The sequence below is a fragment of the Mixophyes fleayi genome, chromosome 6, assembly GCF_038048845.1.
Source record: "Mixophyes fleayi isolate aMixFle1 chromosome 6, aMixFle1.hap1, whole genome shotgun sequence".
NCBI lineage: Eukaryota > Metazoa > Chordata > Amphibia > Anura > Limnodynastidae > Mixophyes > Mixophyes fleayi.
This window is the reverse complement of record NC_134407.1, coordinates 209,940,610-209,965,561: the sequence shown is the minus strand read 5'-3', so window position 1 is coordinate 209,965,561 and position 24,952 is coordinate 209,940,610. Positions and strand designations below refer to the sequence as shown.

General features: G+C 43.6%; 2 protein-coding genes across 2 annotated transcripts in view; both read right to left on the bottom strand.

Annotated features, from left to right (window-relative positions):
* The window catches only part of LOC142160023 (uncharacterized), a 99,189-nt gene that overhangs the window by 71,811 nt on the left and 2,426 nt on the right, over nucleotides 1-24,952 (bottom strand). Inside the window, exons 2-5 of the mRNA XM_075214943.1 lie at nucleotides 3,703-3,820; nucleotides 2,169-2,360; nucleotides 1,966-2,089; nucleotides 1,795-1,880 (exon numbers count right to left, since the gene is read on the bottom strand). Of these exons, the coding sequence (XP_075071044.1) occupies nucleotides 1,795-1,880; nucleotides 1,966-2,089; nucleotides 2,169-2,360; nucleotides 3,703-3,820 (520 nt within the window). The remainder of the gene's footprint in view (nucleotides 1-1,794; nucleotides 1,881-1,965; nucleotides 2,090-2,168; nucleotides 2,361-3,702; nucleotides 3,821-24,952) is intronic.
* Nucleotides 13,343-23,077, bottom strand: LOC142160611 (uncharacterized). Its single transcript, XM_075215475.1, has 6 exons — nucleotides 23,045-23,077; nucleotides 22,476-22,667; nucleotides 22,273-22,396; nucleotides 22,102-22,187; nucleotides 20,730-20,871; nucleotides 13,343-15,394 (listed from the first exon to the last, which is right to left on the bottom strand). Exons 1-6 carry the CDS (start codon nucleotides 23,075-23,077, stop codon nucleotides 14,109-14,111), a joined length of 1,863 nt encoding a protein of 620 aa, XP_075071576.1. The 3' UTR covers nucleotides 13,343-14,108.

The following is a 24,952-nucleotide window of genomic DNA, read 5'->3' as shown; positions in this document are numbered from 1 at the left end:
ACCATCACATTTACAGGGCGCTACCACTAGCAGGTAATTCGTTTAAAATCACCCAAAAATGAAGGATTGCCATTACATGGTGCACTGATCACATACAATTAAAACTTATTATTTTGTTGTAATTTCATCTAAAATATGGTAAAATATTAAAATACAGAATGAGAATTAATGTGAAAGGAAAATGAATATATTACATTTTAGAGTGACAATCTTTCTCTAATTCATCGAGTCTTAAATCATGTACAAATATTTTTAACCACATCAAAACACCATAGTATCTTTCAAGAATGTGGTAAGTAATTCTCCTGAGAAGTTTCAGATATCTGTATATAGAGGGTTTTTAGCATATTAAAGAGAACAATATCTATCAATCTATACGACAATCATATAAACAGATCAATTCACTGATCTCAGATATAGTTTTTATCTTCAATACTTTATAAATGGATATTTAATTGTATCACCTAATTTCCTGTGAATACAGAATATACTGTGAATAATGTAGAATAAACTCATATTGTATCAGTCTCCTTTCCACAGTTCATCACAGTATACAACATTAAATATTGTTCTTATCCTATTGTACAGATGTTTCTTTCCAATTATATTTTTTTAAATAATAATATATAAATTTGTTAGTGTCCCTTGTTATATGTATGTATCTCTTACACTGATATTTATCCAAGTTGTAAATCCTGACTTAATTCTGCAAAAGATTTCCAAACTAGTGTATTCTGTTTCCTATTCATTATAATATGGATGTCCTGATTTGATTCAGATCATATATACATTAACTTCTGTACTCCTAGTTTTTTAATCAATACTTTAGGATATTGTAATAAATTTCTCATTAGAACTTGATCCTTTAAAGTGTCTGAATCATCCCACATCCCTACAGTCCTTGTCATAATGAGTGATTGTGAATTGTTACATTCCTTTCATTTTCCTTTGACATTAATTCTTATTCTATATTTTAATATTTCAAAATATTTTAAATGAAAATAAAGTGTTGAATACAAATAAATAAAATAATAGGTTTTAGTCGTGGCACACATAGCGAAACGCGCGTTGGCGTTCCGCTGATTGAGTGCCTTACCTCCTGTTATTAATGGGATCCTTCATATTGCTCCAATAGATTCTAGTTAAGAAGGAGCAAGCACTAGGTAGTCAGCCAATTTGATAGGAATTTTCCTTACATCGCTCCATTAGATCCAAAGCCAGAAGGAGCAATAGCTAGGTAGTTAGCAAGAAACTATATTCAATAAGTAGGCATCTATTGCAGCTGAGCTTGCATATATAACCTACCTCTAGCTGTACACTACTAGATGGGAAGCGGTTATTATACCAATAATTTACTACAGTGTATAGACTTATTATTTCCCATGCAAAATGATGGCATTATAATAGTATAAGATCACTACCTAGCAACAATCCCTTATATTTATCAAGAGGTTTAACCACTCAATCGGTGGATTTTAACACACACACACTTGTTTTTAAATTAGTATAGTCGGAATCATTTCGCTTTTTTGTTTGAATTAATAAAAGTTAAGTTTTATGTCTATCTCTCTCCAGTCTCAACCAATTGTAAAATCAGAGAGTATTGTGCACCTGATCCATTTCTTTTTGTTTTTCGGTCTACATTATCTATTGATGGTTGGTGCACCCTCTTTACCAATATAAATAATATACTATTTTTCAAGGTAATAAATGAGGTATCACTCTCTTTCACTGGTGCGACAAAATTCCTTTTTCTTATATTTCATTATTATTATAACTGCTAATTATATGTACCTGAAATTCATGTGGGATATTTCCCTCTTCCGCTCTATAAAGAGGACTTGGACAGCTCTCTGATACATTTCCATTATCGGATCCATCTGTAGGAGACGAACACACAGGGACTGACCACATGGTTTATATAGGATATATCAGAGGATGTGTATATCTAGTTAGGTCTCTTACCCACTGAGGTGTGGGGCCGGTGATTCTCCATCATGACGTCCTTGTACAGATCCTTGTGTCCCTCTAAATACTCCCACTCCTCCATGGAGAAATAGACAGTGACATCCTGACACCTTATAGGAACCTGACACACACAATGATACAGTCATCACCCAGACACATCCCCTGGTGTTACTGTATAATGTCCCATTCCCAGCAGTCACCTCTCCAGTCAGCAGCTGAATGATCTTGTTGGTGAGTTCTAGAATCCTCTGGTCATTATTTCTCTCAAGTATCAGTGAGTGAGGTGGAGGTTCCATGATGGGGCTTTGGGTCCTGCTCCATCCTCCTGACACATGGGAGCTGATGCTGGATGACACATGATTACTGGACTCCTTCCTCACTACTGTGTAATCCTGTGTAATGTGAGAGACAGTAGTAAGTATCACTATACTTCAGTGAAAGTCCGAAACTGGTAGAAGACCTATATGACACCTTAATCTGGGTATTTCTAGAAATGATTTATAGGAGACATGTATGTAGGTGAAGAAAATCATATCCAGTAAAGAAAATATCATAAAATTACTTGTTTGATAGAAACGGTCTGAAATCCTCACTCTACTCTCTTCCTCAACCTGATCCCTTGACTCTGTTCTTCTCTCTCTACATCACCTCTCTCGGCAAACTTCGCTGCCTTGGAGACAATCTTGACCCTGATCTCAGCTTAACTCCTCATATCCAGTCCCTCACCAAGTCCTCCCGCCTCCTCATCCGTAACATTACTAAAATCCGCCCTTTCCTCTCTCAGTAAGTAACCAAATTCTAATCCATTATCTCATCATATCTTGTCTTCAGTACTGCAACCTCCTTCTCACTGACTTTCATGACTCTCACCTTCGCCCCCCCCCTTCAATCCACCCAGAATCCTTCAGCTAGGCTCATCTTCATCTCCAACCGCTACTCTTACACTGCTCCTCTCTGTAAATACCTACCTCTCACCTGGCTCCCTATCCATTCCAGAATTTAATTCAAGCTTCTCACCCACACTTACAAAGCCCTCACCAATACATCTCCCCATACATCTGTGACCTCGTCTTCAGGTACACCGCCACCTGGACACTTAACTCAGCCTCGGTCCTATGCCTCTCCTCACACTCCTGCCTCAAAGACTTCTCCTGTGCTGCTCCCCACCATTGTAACTCTTTTCCTCCCAGAACCTACAATCCTTTAAACGCTCCTTCCAAACTCATGCTCACCTATCAACCCCCACTTGACCATCTTGCCCACCACCTGGTCTTCCTTTGCCCACCCTCTCCAATTTATTCCAGTTACTCTTACTGTCTCTCACCTCCGCTCTTTCTAGAATGTAAGCTCTTATGGGGAGGATCCTCTCTCCCTATTGTATCATGTCTGTCTACTGTCCATCTTCCTCATATGTCCTTGTCATGTCTTTTACTGTCCCTACAGTTTTATACTCGCACTCACTGATGCTCCTTTGGTGTAACTGTCTCCATGTATCTGTGATCCTGCTCACTGTAGTTATGTGTTATCTATATTGGTAGAATTGTCTGGAGCTACAGAATCTGTGACACCATATAACTAAATAATAATAATAATAATAATAATAATAAAAAATATGGTTCTATCACTTTCTTTGTTAGCTCCACATCATCTACCCCGGACAATACTCAATATTAATTCTCTGAGGAGTTCAAGAGACAATAGAGATATCAGTGTGACATTCCCAGATCCCCTCACCTCTCCAGTCAGCAGAGAGATGATCTCCAGGGTGAGATTAAATATCCTCTCAGTCATGTGACTCCTGTCCTTGTCCATCATGAAGACTCTGGGAATGGGCAGACCTTGGCAGTGAGCTCTGTAGGTAGAAACTGATATCATTTCTTTGTTTTAAATATCCTGGTGGGATGGAATTCTGTAGTGAGATAGTAGAAACTTTAGGGCTATTAAATCCATTTCCCATCAATATAATCAACCCACAAAGTAACATCAGAATGAATGTTCAGATCATTCCATCAGCTCACGCTGCAGTTTATACATTTCGGTTCAAAGGAAAATATCATCACATTCACATAGCAGAGCACCTGCAGAATACAGAAGTATTGAACAATTGGAAATAAATGGGATTTCGAAAACTGTAAAACTAGTCTATAACCAGGGACTGATAATATTACTATATACCTGTGATCTGATAGCATTTGTCTAAATGTGTGCACTGATAACAGTAGTCATTACATGAAGACTGACAACACTAAGCTACAGTACACATGATAAGACTTCTGCAGTGTACAATGTACAGTGTGTTATAGTACTCCTTCCCTGTACCCTCACCTGACTCCCCTCAGCCTGGTCTCCCAGCACTGTCACCACTACTCCTTCCCTGCACCCTCACCTGACTCCCCTCTGCCAGGTCTCCCAGCACTGTTACCACTACTCCTTTCCTGTACCCTCACCTGACTCCCCTCTGCCTGGTCTCCCAGCACTGTCTCCACTACTCCTTCCCTGCACTCTCACCTGACTCCCCTCTGTCTGGTCTCCCAGCACTGTCACCACTACTCCTTCCCTGCACCCTCACCTGACTCCCCTCTGCCTGGTCTCCCAGCACTGTCTCCACTACTCCTTCCCTGCACCCTCACCTGACTCCCCTCTGCCTGGTCTCCCAGCACTGTCTCCACTACTCCTTCCCTGCACTCTCACCTGACTCCCCTCTGCCTGGTCTCCCAGCACTGTCTCCACTACTCCTTCCCTGCACTCTCACCTGACTCCCCCCTCTGCCTGGTCTCCCAGCACTGTCACCACTACTCTTTCCCTGCACCCTCACCTGACTCCCCTCTGCCTGGTCTTCCAGCACTGTCTCCACTACTCCTTCCCTGCACTCTCACCTGACTCCCCTCTGCCTGGTCTCCCAACACTGTCACCACTACTCCTTCCCTGCTCTCTCACCTGACTCCCCTCTGCCAGGTCTCCCAGCACTGTCTCCACTACTCCTTCCCTGCACTCTCACCTGACTCCCCTCTGCCTGGTCTCCCAGCACTGTCACCACTACTCTTTCCCTGCACTCTCACCTGACTCCCCTCTGCCTGGTCTCCCAGCACTGTCTCCACTACTCCTTCCCTGCACTCTCACCTGACTCCCCTCTGCCTGGTCTCCCAGCACTGTCTCCACTACTCCTTCCCTGCACTCTCACCTGACTCCTCTCTGCCTGGTCTCCCAGCACTGTCACCACTACTTCTTCCCTGCACTCTCACCTGACTCTCCTCTGCCTGGTCTCCCAGCACTGTCTCCTGACTCCCCTCTGCCTGGTCTCCCAGCACTGTCTCCACTACTCCTTCCCTGCACTCTCACCTGACTCCCCTCTTCCTGGTCTCCTAGCACTGTCACCACTACTCCTTCCCTGCACTCTCACCTGACTCCCCTCTGCCTGGTCTCCCAGCACTGTCACCACTACTCCTTCCCTGCACTCTCACCTGACTCCCCTCTGCCTGGTCTCCCAGCACTGTCTCCTGACTCCCCTCTGCCTGGTCTCCCAGCACTGTCTCCACTACTCCTTCCCTGCACTCTCACCTGACTCCCCTCTGCCTGGTCTCCCAGCACTGTCACCACTACTCCTTCCCTGCATCCTCACCTGACTCCCCTCTGCCTGGTCTTCCAGCACTGTCTCCACTACTCCTTCCCTGCACTCTCACCTGACTCCCTTCTGTCTGGTCTCCCAGCACTGTCACCACTACTCCTTCCCTGCACCCTCACCTGACTCCCCTCTGCCTGGTCTCCCAGCACTGTCTCCACTACTCCTTCCCTGCACTCTCACCTGACTCCCCTCTGCCCGGTCTCCCAGTACTGTCTCCACTACTCCTTCCCTGCACTCTCACCTGACTCCCCTCTGCCTGGTCTCCCAGCACTGTCTCCACTACTCCTTCCCTGCACTCCCACCTGACTCCCCTCTGCCTGGTCTCCCAGCACTGTCACAATTACTCCTTCCCTGCACTCTCCCCTGACTCCCCTCTGCCTGGTCTCCCAGCACTATCTCCACTACTCCTTCCCTGCACTCTCACCTGACTCCCCTCTGCCTGGTCTCCCAGCACTGTCACCACTACTCCTTCCCTGCATCCTCACCTGACTCCCCTCTGCCTGGTCTTCCAGCACTGTCTCCACTACTCCTTCCCTGCACTCTCACCTGACTCCCTTCTGTCTGGTCTCCCAGCACTGTCACCACTACTCCTTCCCTGCACCCTCACCTGACTCCCCTCTGCCTGGTCTCCCAGCACTGTCACCACTACTCCTTCCCTGCACTCTCACCTGACTCCCCTCTGCCTGGTCTCCCAGCACTGTCTCCACTACTCCTTCCCTGCACTCTCACCTGACTCCCCTCTGCCTGGTCTCCCAGCACTGTCACCACTACTCCTTCCCTGCACCCTCACCTGACTCCCCTCTGCCTGGTCTCCCAGCACTGTCACCACTACTCCTTCCCTGCACTCTCACCTGACTCCCCTCTGCCTGGTCTCCCAGCACTGTCACCACTACTCCCTCAGTACATTAGTACAGCTATATACTGAGTCACTACATGGACATAACATACCTCTCCTGGTGTTAAACAACAACTGAATTATGACGATAATACCAGGTACCAGGAGGTGCAGAGGGATCTGGGTAATGTCGTTTTCTAGTTTCCTCTTCACCTCTTACCCCAGGATAACACTAGATGTAGAACTGTAAGTGATATTACAATGTAATAAGACTGCACTATGGCGGCAGACATGTTTGTGAAGACCAGCACGTGTGTACAGTAAACATTAGCACATTCCTACAATAAATAAAGTCTCCTAATCTCTAGTCTGTGTTATCACTGGTGCATTGTGCGGCCATGTATAGTAAGGAGAAGTCCCTTCATCTGGAAGAGAGCTGGTTATATGATGGGAATGAGGAGAATGCAGTAGTCACAGATGTTGTATCTCTGCTGGTTTTACCAGGGTCTGTGCACTCCGCTGCCAGAGATTGCAGGGAGAGGAAAACATGGAGCAAAGGAGCCCGTGGACGGGATAACCCAGATACACTCATGTATCCAAAATATGTCAGTGGCTGCTGCATCTGCCACTGGGTGTAAGTGGAATATGTATTTTATTATTCATTACACAGGTCATATGTTCTATTGGAAGTTTTCTGTATTACTTATCAAACGTTCTCCAGTGTTACCTACTTTATTCTTTTTTTAACTGGTAATTTATATAAAATAATAATTTTATTGATACATGTGGCAAGAGCAGAGTGCTAGGCATATTGACTAGAAAGATTAAGCCTTCCTGGCATCTCACCCCTCCCAGTAAGGTTGTAAATGCCTTGTACTGTGTTACGGTATAGGGAATTAATCCTTTCACCTTGTGGAAATCCCCCTCCCCCTCCATAGTAGGGGCATGCTGCCTGTGGCGCACATTGATCTTAGTCATTAAGGAAAGCAAAGCATAAAAAAGGAGTACATTTGTATGTTGGCAAAACAATGGTGCATTGGAGGGGGAGGTAAATTTAAAATGTTGGGGCAGATTTATAGTTGGGATAGGGCATGTCCTAGATAGATCAACTTTAAATTTCAATGTAAAAATAAAACTATCAAGTATTTGTGTGCTACATGAAAAAGTAGCCAGTACTTTCCTTATGTGCAAAATAATAAACTAATTTGCAACCCTTGCACTGTAACATGGTTTGCTTTGCGCTCTTTAATGACTCAGGCCCACTATGTGCAGGTCTGTGAACTGGCAGTAAAAGAATCTTTGCGCGCATAATCTGTAATCCGTCTCGGATTCCACTAATTGACCAGAAGAACCTCCAGTCTGTGTTCAACCATTGGGATAGTTTGCGTAGGCCCGTAGTCACGCGTGGTGTAATCAAAATAGATTCAGTTTTTTAGTTACACATGGTGTTCTTGATTAATTTCACTGGGATCTATCAAAACATTTGTAGATATAGGGCTAACGCATTTCTTTACCACTCGGATAATTTCTTCAGAGGCAATGTGACCGGAGTCTTTTTTATTGACTGCAGGTCACTTGTGCCAGGGCTCCAGTGTGAGCAAATATTGTGACTTTCAATGATGGGTTTTATTTTGTCTGAACTGGATTACCATCAGAAGATTCCAGTGTTTCCAGCCTTGATCCCTGTATGTAGGTGAGGAAGGAAAGAAAGTGGTTAATGATGGATATGAGGGAAGGTCTTTAGTTTAATGTATTTTTTTTGTACAGTGTTTTGGTTTTTTTTTAAACATTTTTTTAAAGTGCACTACAGGTCCCAGCGGGCCCTTGGTGCCAGGGCATGCTGGCTCTTGAAGTTCTACAAGTGATCGCATACCCTGCCCACCATGGGTAAGCTGGCACTTACAGTACCACACAGTCCAGCATAGCTATACAGTCTACGGTGGCCAGGGCATGCTTGGGTAGTGCACAAAGGAAAAGTGATAACCTATATATTTCATTTTACCTATTGGCCCACACCCACTGCCCATGAGTGTGGGAATAGGCCTAGTGGGGAAGGGAGGTCTCCTCTTACCTCCCCTCCATCATACTTGGCAACTTTAACATCACTATTGACAACCCCATTGACCCCGCCTTCATCAAACTTCTTGCCCTTACCTCCTCCTTCAGCCTCACTCAATGGACCTCATCCCCCACTCACTGTCTTGGTCACTCTCTCGACCTTGTTTTTTCTCATCAATGTGCCCTCTCTGGCTACTCCAATTTCCCTTTCCCTCTTTCTGACCACCATCTCCTCTACTTTAGTCTATCTTCCACTGACCCTCTCGCCTAAATCCACCCTTGCTAGGTGCAACCTTGACACTCTGGACCATATCTCTTTCTCCTTTTCACTTGACTCTCTTCTGTTCCCTCTTTCTCCTCTGGTCTTCCCTGACTAGGTGACCTCTCTCTACAACCTCTCCCTCACCACTACCCTGGATGCTTTTGCCCCCATTTCTTCTGTCTACCGTCGCCATCTGCTATCCCAACCATGGCACTCTAAATTTACCCGTTTCTTCAGAAGTGCACGAGCACTGCTGAACGCCTCTGGAGGAAATCTCGCTCCCTGGCTGATTTCTTTTACTTTAAGTTTATTCTCTCCACCTACAGTTCCGCCATCTCCCTTGCCAAACAATCCTTCTTTGAATCCCTCATTTCCTCTCAGTCATCCAATACCCGCCGCCTCTTTGCTATCTCTATTTCTCTACCCGCCCCCCCAATCCAGCTTTCTGTCTCTGCCAAAGACTTTGACTCGTTTTTCACCTCTAAAATTGTGGCTATCAGACTAGACATCTCCTCCTCGTCTCACAATCCAGCCACCATCATCGTTCCAACCTCCTCCAATAACCAACTCTGGTGTTCCTTCCACCACCCAGCAGGTGACGAAGTCCACTCTCTCATTCTTTCCTCTCCCCCATCTACCTATCAAGTGAATCTGATCCCCTCTCCCCCACTGGCTGCTCCCACCTTGCACACCTTTTCAATATGTCACTCTCCCCTGACATTGTCCCCTCCTCCTTCAAACATGCCCTTATCTCCCCTATTCTGAAGAAACCCAACCTTGACCCCACCTCTCTAGCTAACTATCGCCCCATATCACTTCTCTCCTTTGCCTCCAAACTTCTTCAGCGGATTGTCTTCAACCGCCTCTCCAGTCACCTCTCTGCTAACTCCCTCCTCGACCCCTCCAATCTGGCTTCCACCCACTCCACTGAAATGGCCCTGCCAAAGTCACTAATGACCTCCTCTCTGCCAATTCCAAGGGTGACTTCTCCCTTGTTCATTCTCTTGGACCTCTCAGCGGCCTACGACACTGTGGACCACCCCCTCCTTCTGCAGGCCCTTCTTTCTCTCAGTCTCTCTGGCACTGTCCTCACTTGCACACTGCTATAGCCAGCAACAGATTTTCCATTTCTACTGTAGATGAAAATGCAAAAGTCTTAGTTGCACACATTTGCAAATGTATGTTAAAGCCACCCGCCACTCCACGGCGCTTTTGCTAATAGGGTGCTAATAGGACCACCCTATTAGCAAAAGCGCTATGGAGTGGCGGGTGGCTTTAACATACATTTGCAAATGTGTGCAACTAAGACTTTTGAATTTTTATCATGGTAGATCTGTTGCTGGCTATAGCAGTGTGCTGGTGGATCTTTCTATTTGTTTGTTCTTTTCAGGATAACCCCACCCTTTCAAGCACCTGCTATAGCCTATAAATTGATTGAGCAACTTCCACTTCTTTAACTGTCCTCACTTGGTTCACTTCTTACCTTGCCAACCACTCCTCTGTTTCCACTCCCAACTCATACTCGCCCCCCTCTGCCCTCCCTATCGGAGTCCCTCAGGGATCTGTTCTTGGCCCTCTTGTCTTCTCACTCTACCCTACCTCTCTGGGCAATCTCATTTCTTCTTTTGGTCTCCAGTACCACCTTTACGCCGATCACATTCAACTCTACATTCCTTTTCCTCTCCCTCCTCTCGTGTTTCCGACTGCCTTTCTGCCATCTCCTCCTGGATGTCTTCACGTTTTCTCAAAATCAACATTGCTAAAACTGAACTTATTGTTTTCCCTCCTTCTAAATCTTCACCTCCCCATGATCTATCCATCACCGTTAATAACACCACCATCTCCGCTGCCTGGGTGTCGTCCTCGACTCCTCCCTCTCTTTTGCCCCCCACATTCAATCTCTTGCCTAATCCTGTCACTTCCAACCACGGAATATTGCCAGGTGGCGAAGTAGTCAAGGAATTGAGAGAAGAGACCAGGATGATGGTAGATAACGGCAACACGGAGGTGGGCTGAGAGGAAGAGGTGGATAGAGTGTACCTCAAAGGAGGAGAAAGAGAGGGAAGGTGCAGGGGGAAGAACCCAGAAATTGCAGCAGAGGAAAAGTATGCCAACACCACTTGCCCGTCCCCTGGTCAGTGATGGCATGTGGGTTGAAAGATCTAGAGATAAAGAGAACATGGATAGATGTCAATTTGTTATAGACTGACCTGGCATTCCAGAGACCACAGGATAAAGGAAGAGAGAGAAGAGATGTGGACAAGGTTGTTGAGGTTGCTGGACTGCAAGGGTGTGTGTGTAATATTGAGTGAGGGGCATGAAAGGGATGGAGGGTCGGAATTTAATGAGATAGAGAACAAGGTGGGGACCTGTCCGTATGAAGGGGATGGGGGGGAGCAACAGCTGGGGGAGGAGTGGAGATGGAGCTGATATGTGCGGGGGGGGGGGTCATGAACAGGAGAGGAAGAGATAACTAGGAAAGGAAGACACGACAAGACTTTCCACTGCAGTAATTAGTTGAATATGCAATTATACTTAACTTTGTGTGGTAGTCAAGGTAGATTGTTTATCCTGGGAGCCCCGTTGTCAGTACGCCAGGATAATTCAGTAGGGAGAATTTTCAGGCACCACTGCAGATTTTGGTCTTGTCAAGAGGCTGCCTCCAATAACTCAACCCCCCTGCCTCTGGCTCCAGTCCAGTCTCCTCTCTAGAGGCTGGACTGCCTGCAAGGGGATACATTTTAATCATTACTCATGGAGCCTAATCACCTGTGTCTGGCCTATGAGACTGTGTTTCCCAGCAATCTGAGCCAGTTCATCAATTGTCTTTGCTGCTGCTGGTCTCCCTGTTTGGATCCTGACTTCTCTCTGATATGTGACTCCTGCTTTCAACCTACGTTTTGCACCTCCTCTTTATACCCAGACCTGGGTTTTGTTTGACCTTGCTCCTGTTTACTCCCTGGTATTATTGTGGATCTGCCGACTTCTGCCCCCTGGTTTACCTTTGCCTGATTCTCCCGTGGATCATCTGGTGCCTCCTGTCATCAGCTAAACATGGTAACCTGTATCTGCACTGCAACATTTGTGCCTGATATCCAATGTCTCCTCCTGTCACGTGAATTTCAACCACCCAGTGCATTGTGCCTCCTGACTAACCTGGTATTCAGTCTCCTTGTGTCTGCACTTCATCTGTACACCTGGACACCAGTCTTTCCCATTGCAGTTTCCAAACTATACTTGGTACCTGCTGTTTCTATGGATTATGCATACTGTTATCCATTGACTGCTTCTATCTGTTTATTATCTATGTGTTCTGTGTTCATAATAAAGTCATTCTGTTTCACTACCACAACTCTCCATGTTGTTCATACTATAAATCCTGACACCCCCTTACTTATACTACTGAGACAAAGCTCCCAGGACAATACTACAAAGTATGGTAGTGATACAAATACAAAAGATCATTGGATATACATTGTGAACATAAACAGCACGTGTATAGTTTATACTGAATGACACCAGTACTATGTGTGCATTGATGCTAACAACATTTTGTGCAACTATTGCCACACAGGCAGAAACATCAGATTTAACCAATACTATACACCACTTTCCTGATTTATGAAGGCTGCCATGTTCTGTTATGTGCGAAAGATCTGAGATACTTCCCTTTCAGATGAGGATGAAGTGTTGAACCAATCTCTATGCTGCTCTCATTTCCAAAATGTTTACACAAAGACTTGTCTCATTTCGTGACCATTTGCCTTGCACTACTTGAAGGTGAGCTCCCCAAGTTGTGACACTAGCATTTGTTGTTCACGGAATCACAGACTCTTTCTGCAGAAGTGACATTCCTTTTGTTGGTCTATTTTCTCTAATATGTTTATTACACAAACATTCTAATCTGAGAAATCCTCTTTTTTTCTCTATATGTAGACTTTTAATACAAATTGAATCCAGTATATTTAACTAGTCTTGTCCTTTCTTAGACAATGAAACTTGACCTGAGAACGATACTGCCTTCTAGTGTAATTAATTCCATTGTGGTGATCACCGCATTCTAAAGCTATCTATAATAAACTGAATAATCATTGTAAACCTCATGTATAATTTTGCGGACAGTGGCCTGAAGTGAGAAAAACTTCTCCCACATATAACATATAAATATAAATATATATATATATATATATATATATATATATATATATCTCTATATCAAACAATGTTGTCTCATACATATAGAAAAAAAGCCTGTACTCCCTACAAAGGACAATTAGACTAAGGGTCTCTATACTCCAATTGAGGTTACAAGTTGAATTTGCTCATGTTGTTCTGCATCCAGTAGTGAAAGAACAGGTACCCAGGTTACTGCATTGAATGGGGCCATTCTAAGAAACAATCTATATAAGCTTAGAGCATGCCTTCTTAGCTGCTGCTGAATATATTTACATTTCTGTTGGTGAATGGCTGGCAATCCAGCAAAATGTGCAACACAAATTGAAAAATGTTCAAAGAAAACTGCACCATAAGCTTCATGTATTGTATAATAAACAGGTTATGAAAAGTTAATTTTTAATGTAAAGAAACTGATACCATGCTTGCCTCATGGGTGGAGAAATACTTTAATGAGAAATACATTCCATTGTTGGACACAAAACTTTGTACTTAAAAATAAAACTAGTTATTAACTCTGTGAATAGGTGTGCATGGTATGAAGTTTAAGATGCAGATTTATATGAAAAACAAATCCCACAATCAGAATATGAAAATGGGTTCCCAACTCTGTGAATCCTCTGATGTTCAACTCGCTATGATTCTTATGCAAAATATTTCCCATATTCAGAACATGAAAATTGCTTTTCAACAGCGCAAGTTTTATGGTGCATAACAAGCGTTGATTTTTATGCAAAATATTTCCCACATAAACAGCATGGAAATGTCATTTCACCTGTGTGAATCCTTTGATGATTATCAAGAGCATGTTTCTGTGTACAACATTTCCCACAATCAGGACGTGAAAATGGTTTTGATAAGGGTGCACTTTCTGATGGCTGTTGAGAACTGATTTATCTGAAAAACATTTTCCAATTTCAGAACAGGAAAATTGTTTCTCACCTGTGTGACGTCTGTAATATTGAACAAGATGTGATTTTGCTGCAAAATGTATCCCACATTCAGAATACAAAAATGACTTTTCACCTATGTGAGTTCTGTGTTGTGAAACAATTATTTGTTTCCGTGTAAAACCATTTCCACACACAGAACATGGAAATGGCTTTTGATCGGTGTGCATGTTCTGATGATCGTTGAGATATGATTTATATGAAAAACATTTTCCCCATTCAGAACACGAAAATGGTTTCTCACCTGTGAGTGCTGTGATGTTGAACAAGAAGTTGTTTCTGTTTAAAACATTTCCCACATTCAGAACAAGTAAATGACTTTTCACCTGTGTGAAGTTTACAGTGTCTAATTAGAGCGGATTTATCTTTAAATAATTTCCCACACTCAGAACATGAAAATGGCTTTTCACCAGTGTGAATCCTTTGATGATTAACAAGAGATTGTTTCTGTGTAAAACATTTTTCACATTCGGGACATGGAAATAGCTTTTGATCGGTGTGCATTTTCTGATGATTTTTGAGAAATGATTTAGTTGAAAAACATTTTCCACATTCAGGACATGAAAATGGCTTTTCATCACTGTGAATCCGCTGATGATGAACAAGATGGTGTTTCAGTGTAAAACATTTTTCACACTCAGGACATGAAAATGGCTTTTCACCAGTGTGAATCCTTTGATGATGAACAAGAGGTTGTTTCTGTGTAAAACATTTTCCACATTCAGGACATGGAAATGGCTTCTCACCAGTGTGAATCCTTTGATGATGAACAAGATGTTGTTTCTGTGTAAAATGTTTACCACAATCAGGACATAGAAATAGATGGGGATCGATGTGCATTTTCTGATGATTGTTGAGAACAGATTTATTTGAAAAACATTTCCCACATTCAGGACATGGAAATGGCTTTTCACCAGTGTGAATCCTTTGATGATTAACAAGATGGTGTTTCAGTGTAAAACATTTTTCACATTCAGGACATGAAAATGGCTTTTCACCAGTGTGAATCCTTCGATGATTAACAAGAGATTGTTTCTGTGTAAAACATTTCTCACAATCAGGACATGGCAATGTCTTTGGATCCGTGTGCATTTTCTGATGATTGATGAGAACTGATTTATCTGAAAACGATTTTCCACATTCAGAACATGAAAACTGACCTGTGTGAATGTTATGATGTCTCGCAAGAACTGATTGATATTTAAAGCATTTGCCACACTCCGAACAAGGAAATGGCTTTTCACCTGCGCAAGTCTTTTGATGAGAAAAGAGAGCTTCTGTCTGTGTAAAAGATTTCCAACCTAACTTTTCATTAACTCTTTGTATTGCATTATGTATAATAGTATCTGAATTATCAGGAAAACATCTTCCATAGTCAGAAGGTTCAGATGATATATCTGCACTGTCAGTTACTGGTAGGGTAATGGTATTTGCTGTTCGAGAATTTTGTATAATCTCATCTTCCATTTCACAGTCTAGAGATAAAATGGGATGTCCGGCTGAGGTATTCCTGCTGTTGTGTCCATCTGTTGGAAGTAAAACATACAATGAATGGTGTCATATACAAGTTTTCTAAGTGTGTTTCTTGGGGTGTGAGCTTCCACATGAATGTCTGTGTGTAAAATAACTTTAGTTAGTACCTGCCTGCAGTAAGTTAGAGCATTAAACGTGGGGAAGATATATGTCAGCACCCAGCTGTCACGATCTGCCTCCATCTTCCATTGAGATACTGCTTGCCTCCTGCAGCTCCTATCTGTTTAGAACTGTGTTTGAACTTTGCCTTTGTGTGTATCTGGCCTGCAGTACCCCTCTACCACCAGAGGTGCTGCTGTCTCACCACCACACACACCACCTCACTGCCAGAAGTTCCCCAATCACCCACACCGGTTCGGTGCCTTTATAGTCTGCCTCTCCCAGTAATCTGTGGCAATTCCTTGTTGTCTTGCTGTTGCTGCTGACTCTTCTGAGTATCCTGTGTCTGACTTCCTGGTACTGACCTCAGCTTGTTTCTTGGCTTCGCTGCTTATCTTCTGACCCAGATTCTGGCATCATTCTTGACTACTCTCCAGCTAACTCCCCAATACCTCCGTGGCTCTTCTGGCTTTGACCCCTTAGCTTGTCCTTTATTCTGCCTCTCACGAGTCGATCCAGCGCCTCCTGGCAAGACCTCAAGCTCTGCTTATCGTGGTTTATGCTGTATCTTGTGCCTAGTGCCTCTTGGCAAGATCTTGAGCCCTGCTTATTATGTTTATCCTGTACCTCTTGCCTCCTGACTAAGCCGGGCCTCTCTGCTCCTCCAGCCTCTGAGTTAGGCCTGCTGTCCAGCTTAACTGTTCTGCCTCTACAAGCTGTGTTCCCATTTGTGACTCTGAGTTATTCAGCCATATAACCAGTACATTTTGCTCTGCTATCCTAGTGGCTACCTGTTCACAGTACATCACACCCTCTGATCCAGTCTCCTACTGTTGCTAGCTGGACTCTGCTGTCTACCTGCTGCAGATTATCTACCCATCTGATCCAGTCTCCCGCTTGCTGCTACCTGGACCTCCCTGTACACCCCCCGCAGACCTTCCTTTCAAAACTCACCACTGGGCCTCGCTGAGAACCTACCTGGAGGGCCACGACCTGCGGGGCAAAAACCTTCTGTCCCGTTAGACTACGCGCCTCCCAGTAGGTGGCGCTGAACCTAGCTGGCTCCAGAAACCTACAGATACTCGTTGACTGTGACACCAGCCTCATCTATAGTGCCAGGCAGCTGTAAAGCTGAACAATACAGTTGAGGCCAAGTGCCAGCTTATCTGTTGTCCTCTTTGCTTACAAGTATTGCTTAATATTGTATTATCTGTTATATAGTCAACCTGTAAACAGTCATTTTCAGTGTATGAAAAATTAGAAGAAAATATACCTTTTTGTTACATTTTAACCTCCCTCTCTCATAGATGGGATTGTGGTAACTTGCAAAACATGAAGACCATGAATATTGGGTTGTGACAATGTTTTGGCCAAAATATGGATGGACACCTGATATATATATTGCTCTTTTTATATACAGAGTCACACTGGTAAGGACAGGCTCTGACAACTGTGGTTTTTTTGTATCCAGTTAGAGCATTAGAACCTTCACTCAACTGTTATATGTTAGAAATTAAAGCTAGTCCACAAGGCTCTGTAAGTAGTATTCATATCTCCTCTGCACAGTACCTATGTCCAACAGTTACTTACTGACCATAGCAGCAAACCTCCTATATATGGTGCTGTATACGTGGTAACAAGCATGGCCTTCCTGTCAGCAGATCTTACATACCCTTGAGGTTGGCACTCAGCATTCACCCACAGCCAACCCCAACTCCTGCCTCTACATGAAAAGCATTTCATACATCCAACTTGTTTACAGTGAGGAATGTATTGTGGTGTCCACTTCTTGCATAGTGCTGTTGGACAATTCTCCTAAGAGGGTAGAATTTCCATGTGTAGACAGGGAGGTTTGACACTGGCTTCTAACATCATAACTATTTATTTATCCCAATGTCATGAGAGGTCAATACTGGGGATGAGGAAAAGGTCACCCTGGTCGTTATCAGTATTAAGCCTCTGTCTCTGTTTTGTAATATATCCACCATCTTATGTCCTAACCAAGCTATTTAATATAATTTTGTTTAATCTTATAAAAGCCCTTGGACTAATGTTTCCTGCTTGGTCACATCCAGGAAATGTACTAAGTTTTACTATCTGTAACATTTGTAACTTTTAGTTTGCACAAAGAAAGAACATTCTATGTATGAAAAGACCTGAATCTTGTGACTAACTGAATCAGCTATTTGTATGTGAAAAGAAAATGTCTATAAATACAGTATGTGTGAAAATCTAACTGTAATCACTTCTCTATCAGAAGATAGGTCCATACCGACAAGTGTTCTGAATAATGGCTTCATCTTACTTCAAAGAAAGTGTAAGACTTGATTCTTGCCACGTAAAGGTTACACCTCTGTGGCACATGTGACATGTACTTGAGCTCTCGGGGCGTATCATGCCTTGAGCATGGCAGCCAACAGAATCTGTGGAGACATCAGAAAGGAATAGCTGGCAAGGTTTACAGTCACCATTTTGAAATCTCCTCCTCCACTCTCTCGTCCACCCCCCCCCCACACTCTTCCGTCCTCTCCTCCTAGCCACCTACCCCTTCACTCCTTCCGCCCCACCACAGGTGAAGAAGTCCACTCTCTCATTTCATCCCCTCCCCCTTCTACCTGTCCCCTGGATCCTATCCCTTCCCACCTTCTTCCCACCCTTTCCCCCACAACCTGCTCCCACCTCGCCCACCTCTTTAATCTGTCCCTCTCCACCGGCATCTTCCCCTCTTCTTTTAAACATGCTCTCGTATCTCCCATTGTAAAGAAACCTAATCTTGACCCCACTTCTCTCTCTAACTATCGCCCCATATCTCTTCTCCCCTTTGCCTCCAAAATACTTGAGAGGCATATCTGCAACCATCTCACCTCCTACCTTTCTGAACACTCCCTCCTTGATCCTCTCCAGTCTGGTTTCGGCCCCCTCCACTCCACTGAAACTGCCCTGGCTAAAGTTACCAATGTCCTCCTCTCTGCTAAAGCCAGGGGCCACTTCTCCCTTCTCATCCTACTTTATCTCTCAGCAGTCTGACACCTTTGACCACCCCCTCCTGCTCCACACACTCCAGTCCTCTCGCCTCTCCACCCCAGTCCTGTCCTGGTTCACCTCTTACCTTGCAGACTGATCTTTCTCTGTTACCACCTCTGAGTCTCTCTTCCCCCCTTCCACCCTTCCAGTCAGGGTCCCTCAGGGCTCAGTTCTTGGACCCTTACTCCTCTCTCTTCCCTGGGTGAACTCATCAGCTCCTACGGCCTCAAGTACCACCTTTATGCTGATGACACTCAACTCTACCTCTCCTCTCCTGATCTCTCTCCCTCCCTCCTCTCTAGGGTTTTCGACTGCCTCTCTGCCATCTCCTCCTGGATCCTGGATGTCCTCTAGATTTCTTAAACTCAACCTTGCTAAAACTGAACTCATTGTCTGTCTTTCGTCCCCCCCATACCCGCTCCACTTCTGATCTCTCTATCACTGTCGACAACACCTCTATCTCCCCTGTCCCCCAACTTCGCTGCCTTGGTGTCACCCTCGACTCCTCTCTCTCCTTTGGCCCCCACATTCTCGCTTGCTAAATCCTGCCGCTTTCAGCTGCGTAACATCTTCCTCTCCCAAGATGCCACCAAATGTCTTATTCACTCTCTGATCATCTACCGCTTGGACTACTGCAACCTTCTCCTTACTGGCCTCCCCCACAGTCATCTCGCTCCCCTTTGATCTGTACTTAATGCAGCCGCTAGGCTTATCTCCCTTTCTAGTCGCTCCTCTTCTGTCTCCCCTCTCTACCAAGCACTTCATTGGTTCCCCTTCCCCTACAGAATTCTGTTCAAGTTCCTCACACTCACATACAAGGCCCTCGCCAACTCCACTGCTCCCTACATCTTCAACCTCATCTCTATTCATGCTCCATTCCGACCTCTCAGATCTGCAACGACCGTTGCCTCTCTTCCCCTCTGATTACCTCCTCCCACGCATGTATCCAAGACTTCTTCCACGCTGCCCCCCTCCAATGGAACAAGCTCCCTCCCTCCAAGAGAACATCCCCTAATCTGTCCAGTTTCAAACGGGCTTTAAAAACCCACCTTTTTCTAAAAGCCTTCCAGTCTCCCACTTAACTTCCTACCTTATCTTCTGCCTCTCTCCCCTTCTTCCCACTTCCCTGATTCTGCCTCTGTTCCCCCTTCTCTCCCTCTCACCTGTGTCTCTCTCTCTGTCTACCTCTCCCCTTAGATTGTACGCTCCCTTGGCGCCCTATAAATAAAAATAAATAATAACAACCATGGAGACGTATTGGGTGAAGTTTTGGACCCTGGTGAAGATTGGGAGAAATACCCACATTCAGTATGCCAATCAGCCAAGGCAGTCCTGTTTCCTGTGGCTGGAAAGAATGAACCCTTCATGATGAAAGTATCCAGGACCTCATTATCCTAGAACAATTCCTGCTGAATTTGGCCCCAGAGATATGAGTGTAGATAGCAGATCACCAATACCCTACAGCAAGTCGCTTGGTTGGCTGAAATATGTTGCCAATCGACCAAGGTGGAGAGCATCTACGGTCCCCCCATAAGGACCAGCAACCATTCTGATCATTGGAGGTGCTTCCTGTGCCAGCAGCTAGCCCAGGAAGCCAGGCCTGGCCCTTCCACCATGTCTCTGAAGAACTCCACCCCAGAGGCAATAGAGGTAGTTGACAGTGAATAAATTAAGAGATTAATTGTGAAATAGTTTAGTCATTAACAATTCTCAAATTAATTTAGCCTTTATTTGGAATGTTTTAAGCTAAAATTTTAAGTTGATTGGGGGACGGAATCGAATTTCATTGAAATGGAACAACTGGATGGACTGCCCACCAGTGTCATCCTAGTAAACAACTGTTGTGAGAGCTGGTGCTGGGCACAGTGTGCAACTGTGACTTCTGCATTATGTGTGGGGAAAATCTATATTTTATGGGTTTCGCTCCCCAGGAGAGAGCATAGAGAAACGCCATATGCTGTATGTAACTGCTCTGACTACATGACAGTCAGTCCACATACTGATCTAAGCTCTCTGCTGGGTGACCTACTACCTACATCACAGTACATGAGGTGGAGGAGCTGAATGAAGGAGCTCACACACTGGGCAGATACTTTGTCCTAATTAGTATGTAGTGACAGAGGAGGGCGCAGAATAAGAGATTGTTGTATGGACAGAACATGGAGAAGAACTGAGTCTGTTCTGTATATAATAGTTATTACTCACCTGTGCTGGTACCTGTAGGAATGTCCTCTGTACCCAGCTCATCACCCCTCACATACGTCTTTTCTCCACCATCAATGTGGGTTACATGAATTCCCTCTCCCTCCTCTCTATCTTCATCCTTAACATGTATCAGGTTTTCATCCTAAATAGCACACACAATAAAATCACATTATAATAATATCTGACTATAAATAATACTAGGGGACACTCATATCTGATGAAATACCTATTGTGAAGAAACGCGTCAGGTAAACACTCTTTGATTAGGACGCCGCTACATCTCCTATACAGACACTCAGGACATTAGGATATCTGATCACTTTAGCATTCACCATTTGCAGTGTGATAATTTAAGGAACAAGATCATCTTGGAGATCGGAGGGTTACACCCGCACAGCAGATCGGTGAGCTAGTTGTGTTATCTGCCTGTTCAGCTCATTATATCTAAACAATAGGACTTCCATGTTCCTAAAGTGAAACATTTGGGCTGTGTTTACCTTATACTTCTCACCAGCTGTGGATTATATCATTTCTGACTGCCCCATTGTTCACTCCTTTATAGATTGGAACTTATGTCCCTAAGGAGAACAGTACCCTGACTTTATATGCCAATGTCATGGTTATATTTATGTAAATATTGTCTTGTTCCTTCCGCATAGGTTTACAAACATAACATTAAAATGTATCTCTCATCTCCCCCTCCTCTAAAATAATGAAGGATTGTCATGGTGATTGATCACATACATTTAAAACTTATTATTTTATTTATTCTTATTAAAAACTTTATTTGGGTGTAATTTCATCTAAGATATGGTGACATATTAAAATATAGAATGATAATTAATGTGAAAACAAAATTAATGATGTGTAATAAAATTTAGGGCAAACTGGGAAATCCAAGAGACAAGCCTGATACTGATGACCACTGTGACATGGATGTCCCCCAGCAATATAAAGTCACTAACAGATGGAGTGGGCTGGAGAGAAATGGCTCATACACAGTTTATGTGACTGGGTGACACCAATACAGCATCTTATTAATCTCAAGTAAACTTGTTCCATTTAGACAGAGTCAGGACGGCCCATTTCTTCTTATATCGGAGCCATGTCTTCAACTCCCATAAACTGGTTTATTCTCTCCCTCTATTTACACTTACTCTGGTTGTCAGAGAATCCTGAATTTCCTTTGATAGATCTATAGTACTATGTACTAACGTGTGAAAGTTTGTATTAGTGTCACCTGTGTCTAATGTTATGGTTGTTATGATGTAAATACATTGCTCATTTTTTCGCACACACATAAAATGCAAAAACAAAATAAACATAAGAACCTGACATCAGTTTTATTATTAGAACTGCAAATTATATGTACCTGAAATTCATGTGGGATATTTCCCTCTTCCACTCTATAAAGAGGACTTGGACATCTCTCTGATACATTTCCATTATCGGATCCATCTGTAGGAGATGAACACACAGTGACTGACCACATGATTTATATAGGATATATCAGAGGATGTGTATATCTAGTTAGGTCTCTTACCCAGTGATGTGAGGGGCCAGTGATTCTCCATCATGACGTCCTTGTACAGATCCTTGTGTCCCTCTAAATACTCCCACTCCTCCATGGAGAAATAGACAGTGACATCCTGACACCTTATAGGAACCTGACACACACAATGATACAGTCATCACCCAGACACATCCCCTGGTGTTACTGTATAATGTCCCATTCCCAGCAGTCACCTCTCCAGTCAGCAGCTGAATGATCTTGTTGGTGAGTTCTAGAATCCTCTGGTCATTGTTTCTCTCATGTATCAGCGAGTGAGGTGGAGGTTCCATGATGGGGCTCTGGGTCCTGCTCAATCCTCCTGACACATGGGAGCTGATGCTGGATGACACATGATTATTGGACTCCTTCCTCACTACTATGTAATCCTGTGTGAGAGAGACAGTAGTAAGTATCACTATACTTGATGTTCAGTGAAAGTCCAAAACTGGTAGAAGACTTATATGACACCTTGATCTGGGTATTTCTAGAAATGATTTATAGGAAACATGTATGTAGGTGTAGACCCCTTGACTTTGTTCTTTCCAAACTTCTCCGCTCCCTCTCCTCCAATGCCTGTCTTCACCTTGCTCACCTCTTTAACCTTTCTCTCACCACTGGTGTCTTCCCCTCCATCTTAAAATATGCTCTCATCGCCCCTATTTTCAATAAACCCTTCATTGACCAAACCTCTCTCTCAAACTACCGCCCTATTTTTCTCCTCCCCTTTGCTTCTAAATTCTGACCCCACACTTCCCATTCTCACTTTGACTCTTTCCAGTTTGGTTTCCATCCCCATGCAACTGAAACTGTCCTTTGCTAAAATGACAAATTACCTACTCCCTAGGTTTCTGTGGTGTTTGTGAAACTGCCCTCTCCTGGTTTGTTTCCTACCTCTCTGGCCACTCCTTTTAATGTCTCTGCTTCTGACTCTTCCTCCCCTTGTCACTCTATTGGTGTCCCTCAAGGCTGAGCTCTTCTGTCTCTACATCACCTCTCACGTCAAACTTCGCTGCCTTGGAGTCAATCTAGACCCTGCCCTCAGCTTAACTCCTCAAATCCAGTCCCTCACCAAGTCCTGCCACCTCCTCATCCGTAACATTACTAAAATCTGCCCTTTCCTCTCTCAGGAAGTAACCAAATCCTAATCCATTAAGTCATCATATCTTGTCTTGAGTACTGCAACCCTGTCTCACTGGCCCTCATGACTGTCACCTTCGCCCCCTCCTTCCATCCACCCAGAATGCTGCTGCTAGGCTCATCTTCATCTCCAACCGCTCCTCTTACACTGCTCCTCACTGTAAATCCCTTCACCGGCTCCCTATCCATTCCAGAATTCAATTCCAGCTCCTCACCCACATTTACAAAGCCCTCACCAATACATCTCCCCATACATCTGTGACCTTGCTTTGATTCCACTCCACTCCACTTCACTCCCCGGACCTATGCCTCTCCTCACACTCCCGCCTCCAAGACTTCTCCAGTACTGCTCCCCACCAGTGTAACACTTTACCTCTCCTAACCTACAATCCTTTAAACACTGCTTTAAAACTCACCTCTTCATGCTCACTTATCCAACCCACACTTGACCATGTTGTCCACCACCTGGTCTTCCTTTGCCCAAAATCTCCAATTTATTCCAGTTGCTCCTACTGTCTCTCACCTCCGCTCCTTCTAGAATGTAAGCTCTCAGTGCTATCTATAATGGTACAATGGTCTGGAGCTACAGAATCTGTGGCGCCATATAACTAAATAATAATAATAATAATAAATAATAACAGTACATCTGGTGCTATTACTTTCTTTGTTAGCTCCACATCATCTACCCCAGACAAATACTCAATATTAATTCTCTGAAGATTTCAAGAGATAATAGAGATTTCAGTGTGACATTCCCAGATCCCCTCACCTCTCTAGTCAGCAGAGAGATGATCTCCAGGGTGAGATTAAATATCCTCTCAGTCATGTGACTCCTGTCCTTGTCCATCATGAAGACTCTGGGAATGGGCAGACCTTGACAGTGAGCTCTGTAGGTAGAAACAGATATCATCTCTTTGTTTAAAATATCCTGGTGGGATGGAATTCTGTATTGAGATAGAAGAAACTATAGGGCTATTAAATCCATTTCTCATCAATATAATCAACCCACAAAGTAACATCAGTATGAATGTGCAGATCATTCCATCAGCTCACGCTACAGTCCATACATGTTGGTTCAAAGGAAAATACCATCACATTCACATAGCAGAGCACCTTCAGAATACAGAACTTTTGAACAAACTGGAACAGTAGTCTATAACCAGGTACTGCTAATATTACTATATAAATGTCATCTGATAGCATCTGTCTAAATTTATGCACTGATAACACTGGTCAACAATGGTTTTGTTAAATGGATAATATTGACTGATATTCATGGACAGAATTTCTCCTAAGGGTTCAAATTTTTTTTTTAAACCAACATATTTGGTTCTTAAAATTACACATTTTGCTCAAAACAACCTGGTGTACAGGTATTTTTTTTCTTTTAAAATGATTAATTTTTGATTCATGACTTTCATAATGAACAAACAATCATGTTAATTCGCATTATCTATTCCTTATGAACCATATATTTATGTATAAGCAGAAATTAAAGTAGATGAATCTGCTGCGTATCTGATGAAACTGTATG

Bases quoted from the DNA above. Each gene is read 5' to 3' on its own strand.
- LOC142160611 (XM_075215475.1), bottom strand. From the start codon at position 23,077: ATGGGGATGGAAACCAAACTGGAAAGAGTCAAA. The intron at 22,668-23,044 runs GTGAGAATGGGA...TCTCTCACACAG, and splicing joins CCAAACTGGAAAGAGTCAAA to GATTACATAGTAGTGAGGAA. The intron at 20,872-22,101 runs GTACATATAATT...TGTGCTATTTAG, and splicing joins ATATCCCACATGAATTTCAG to GATGAAAACCTGATACATGT.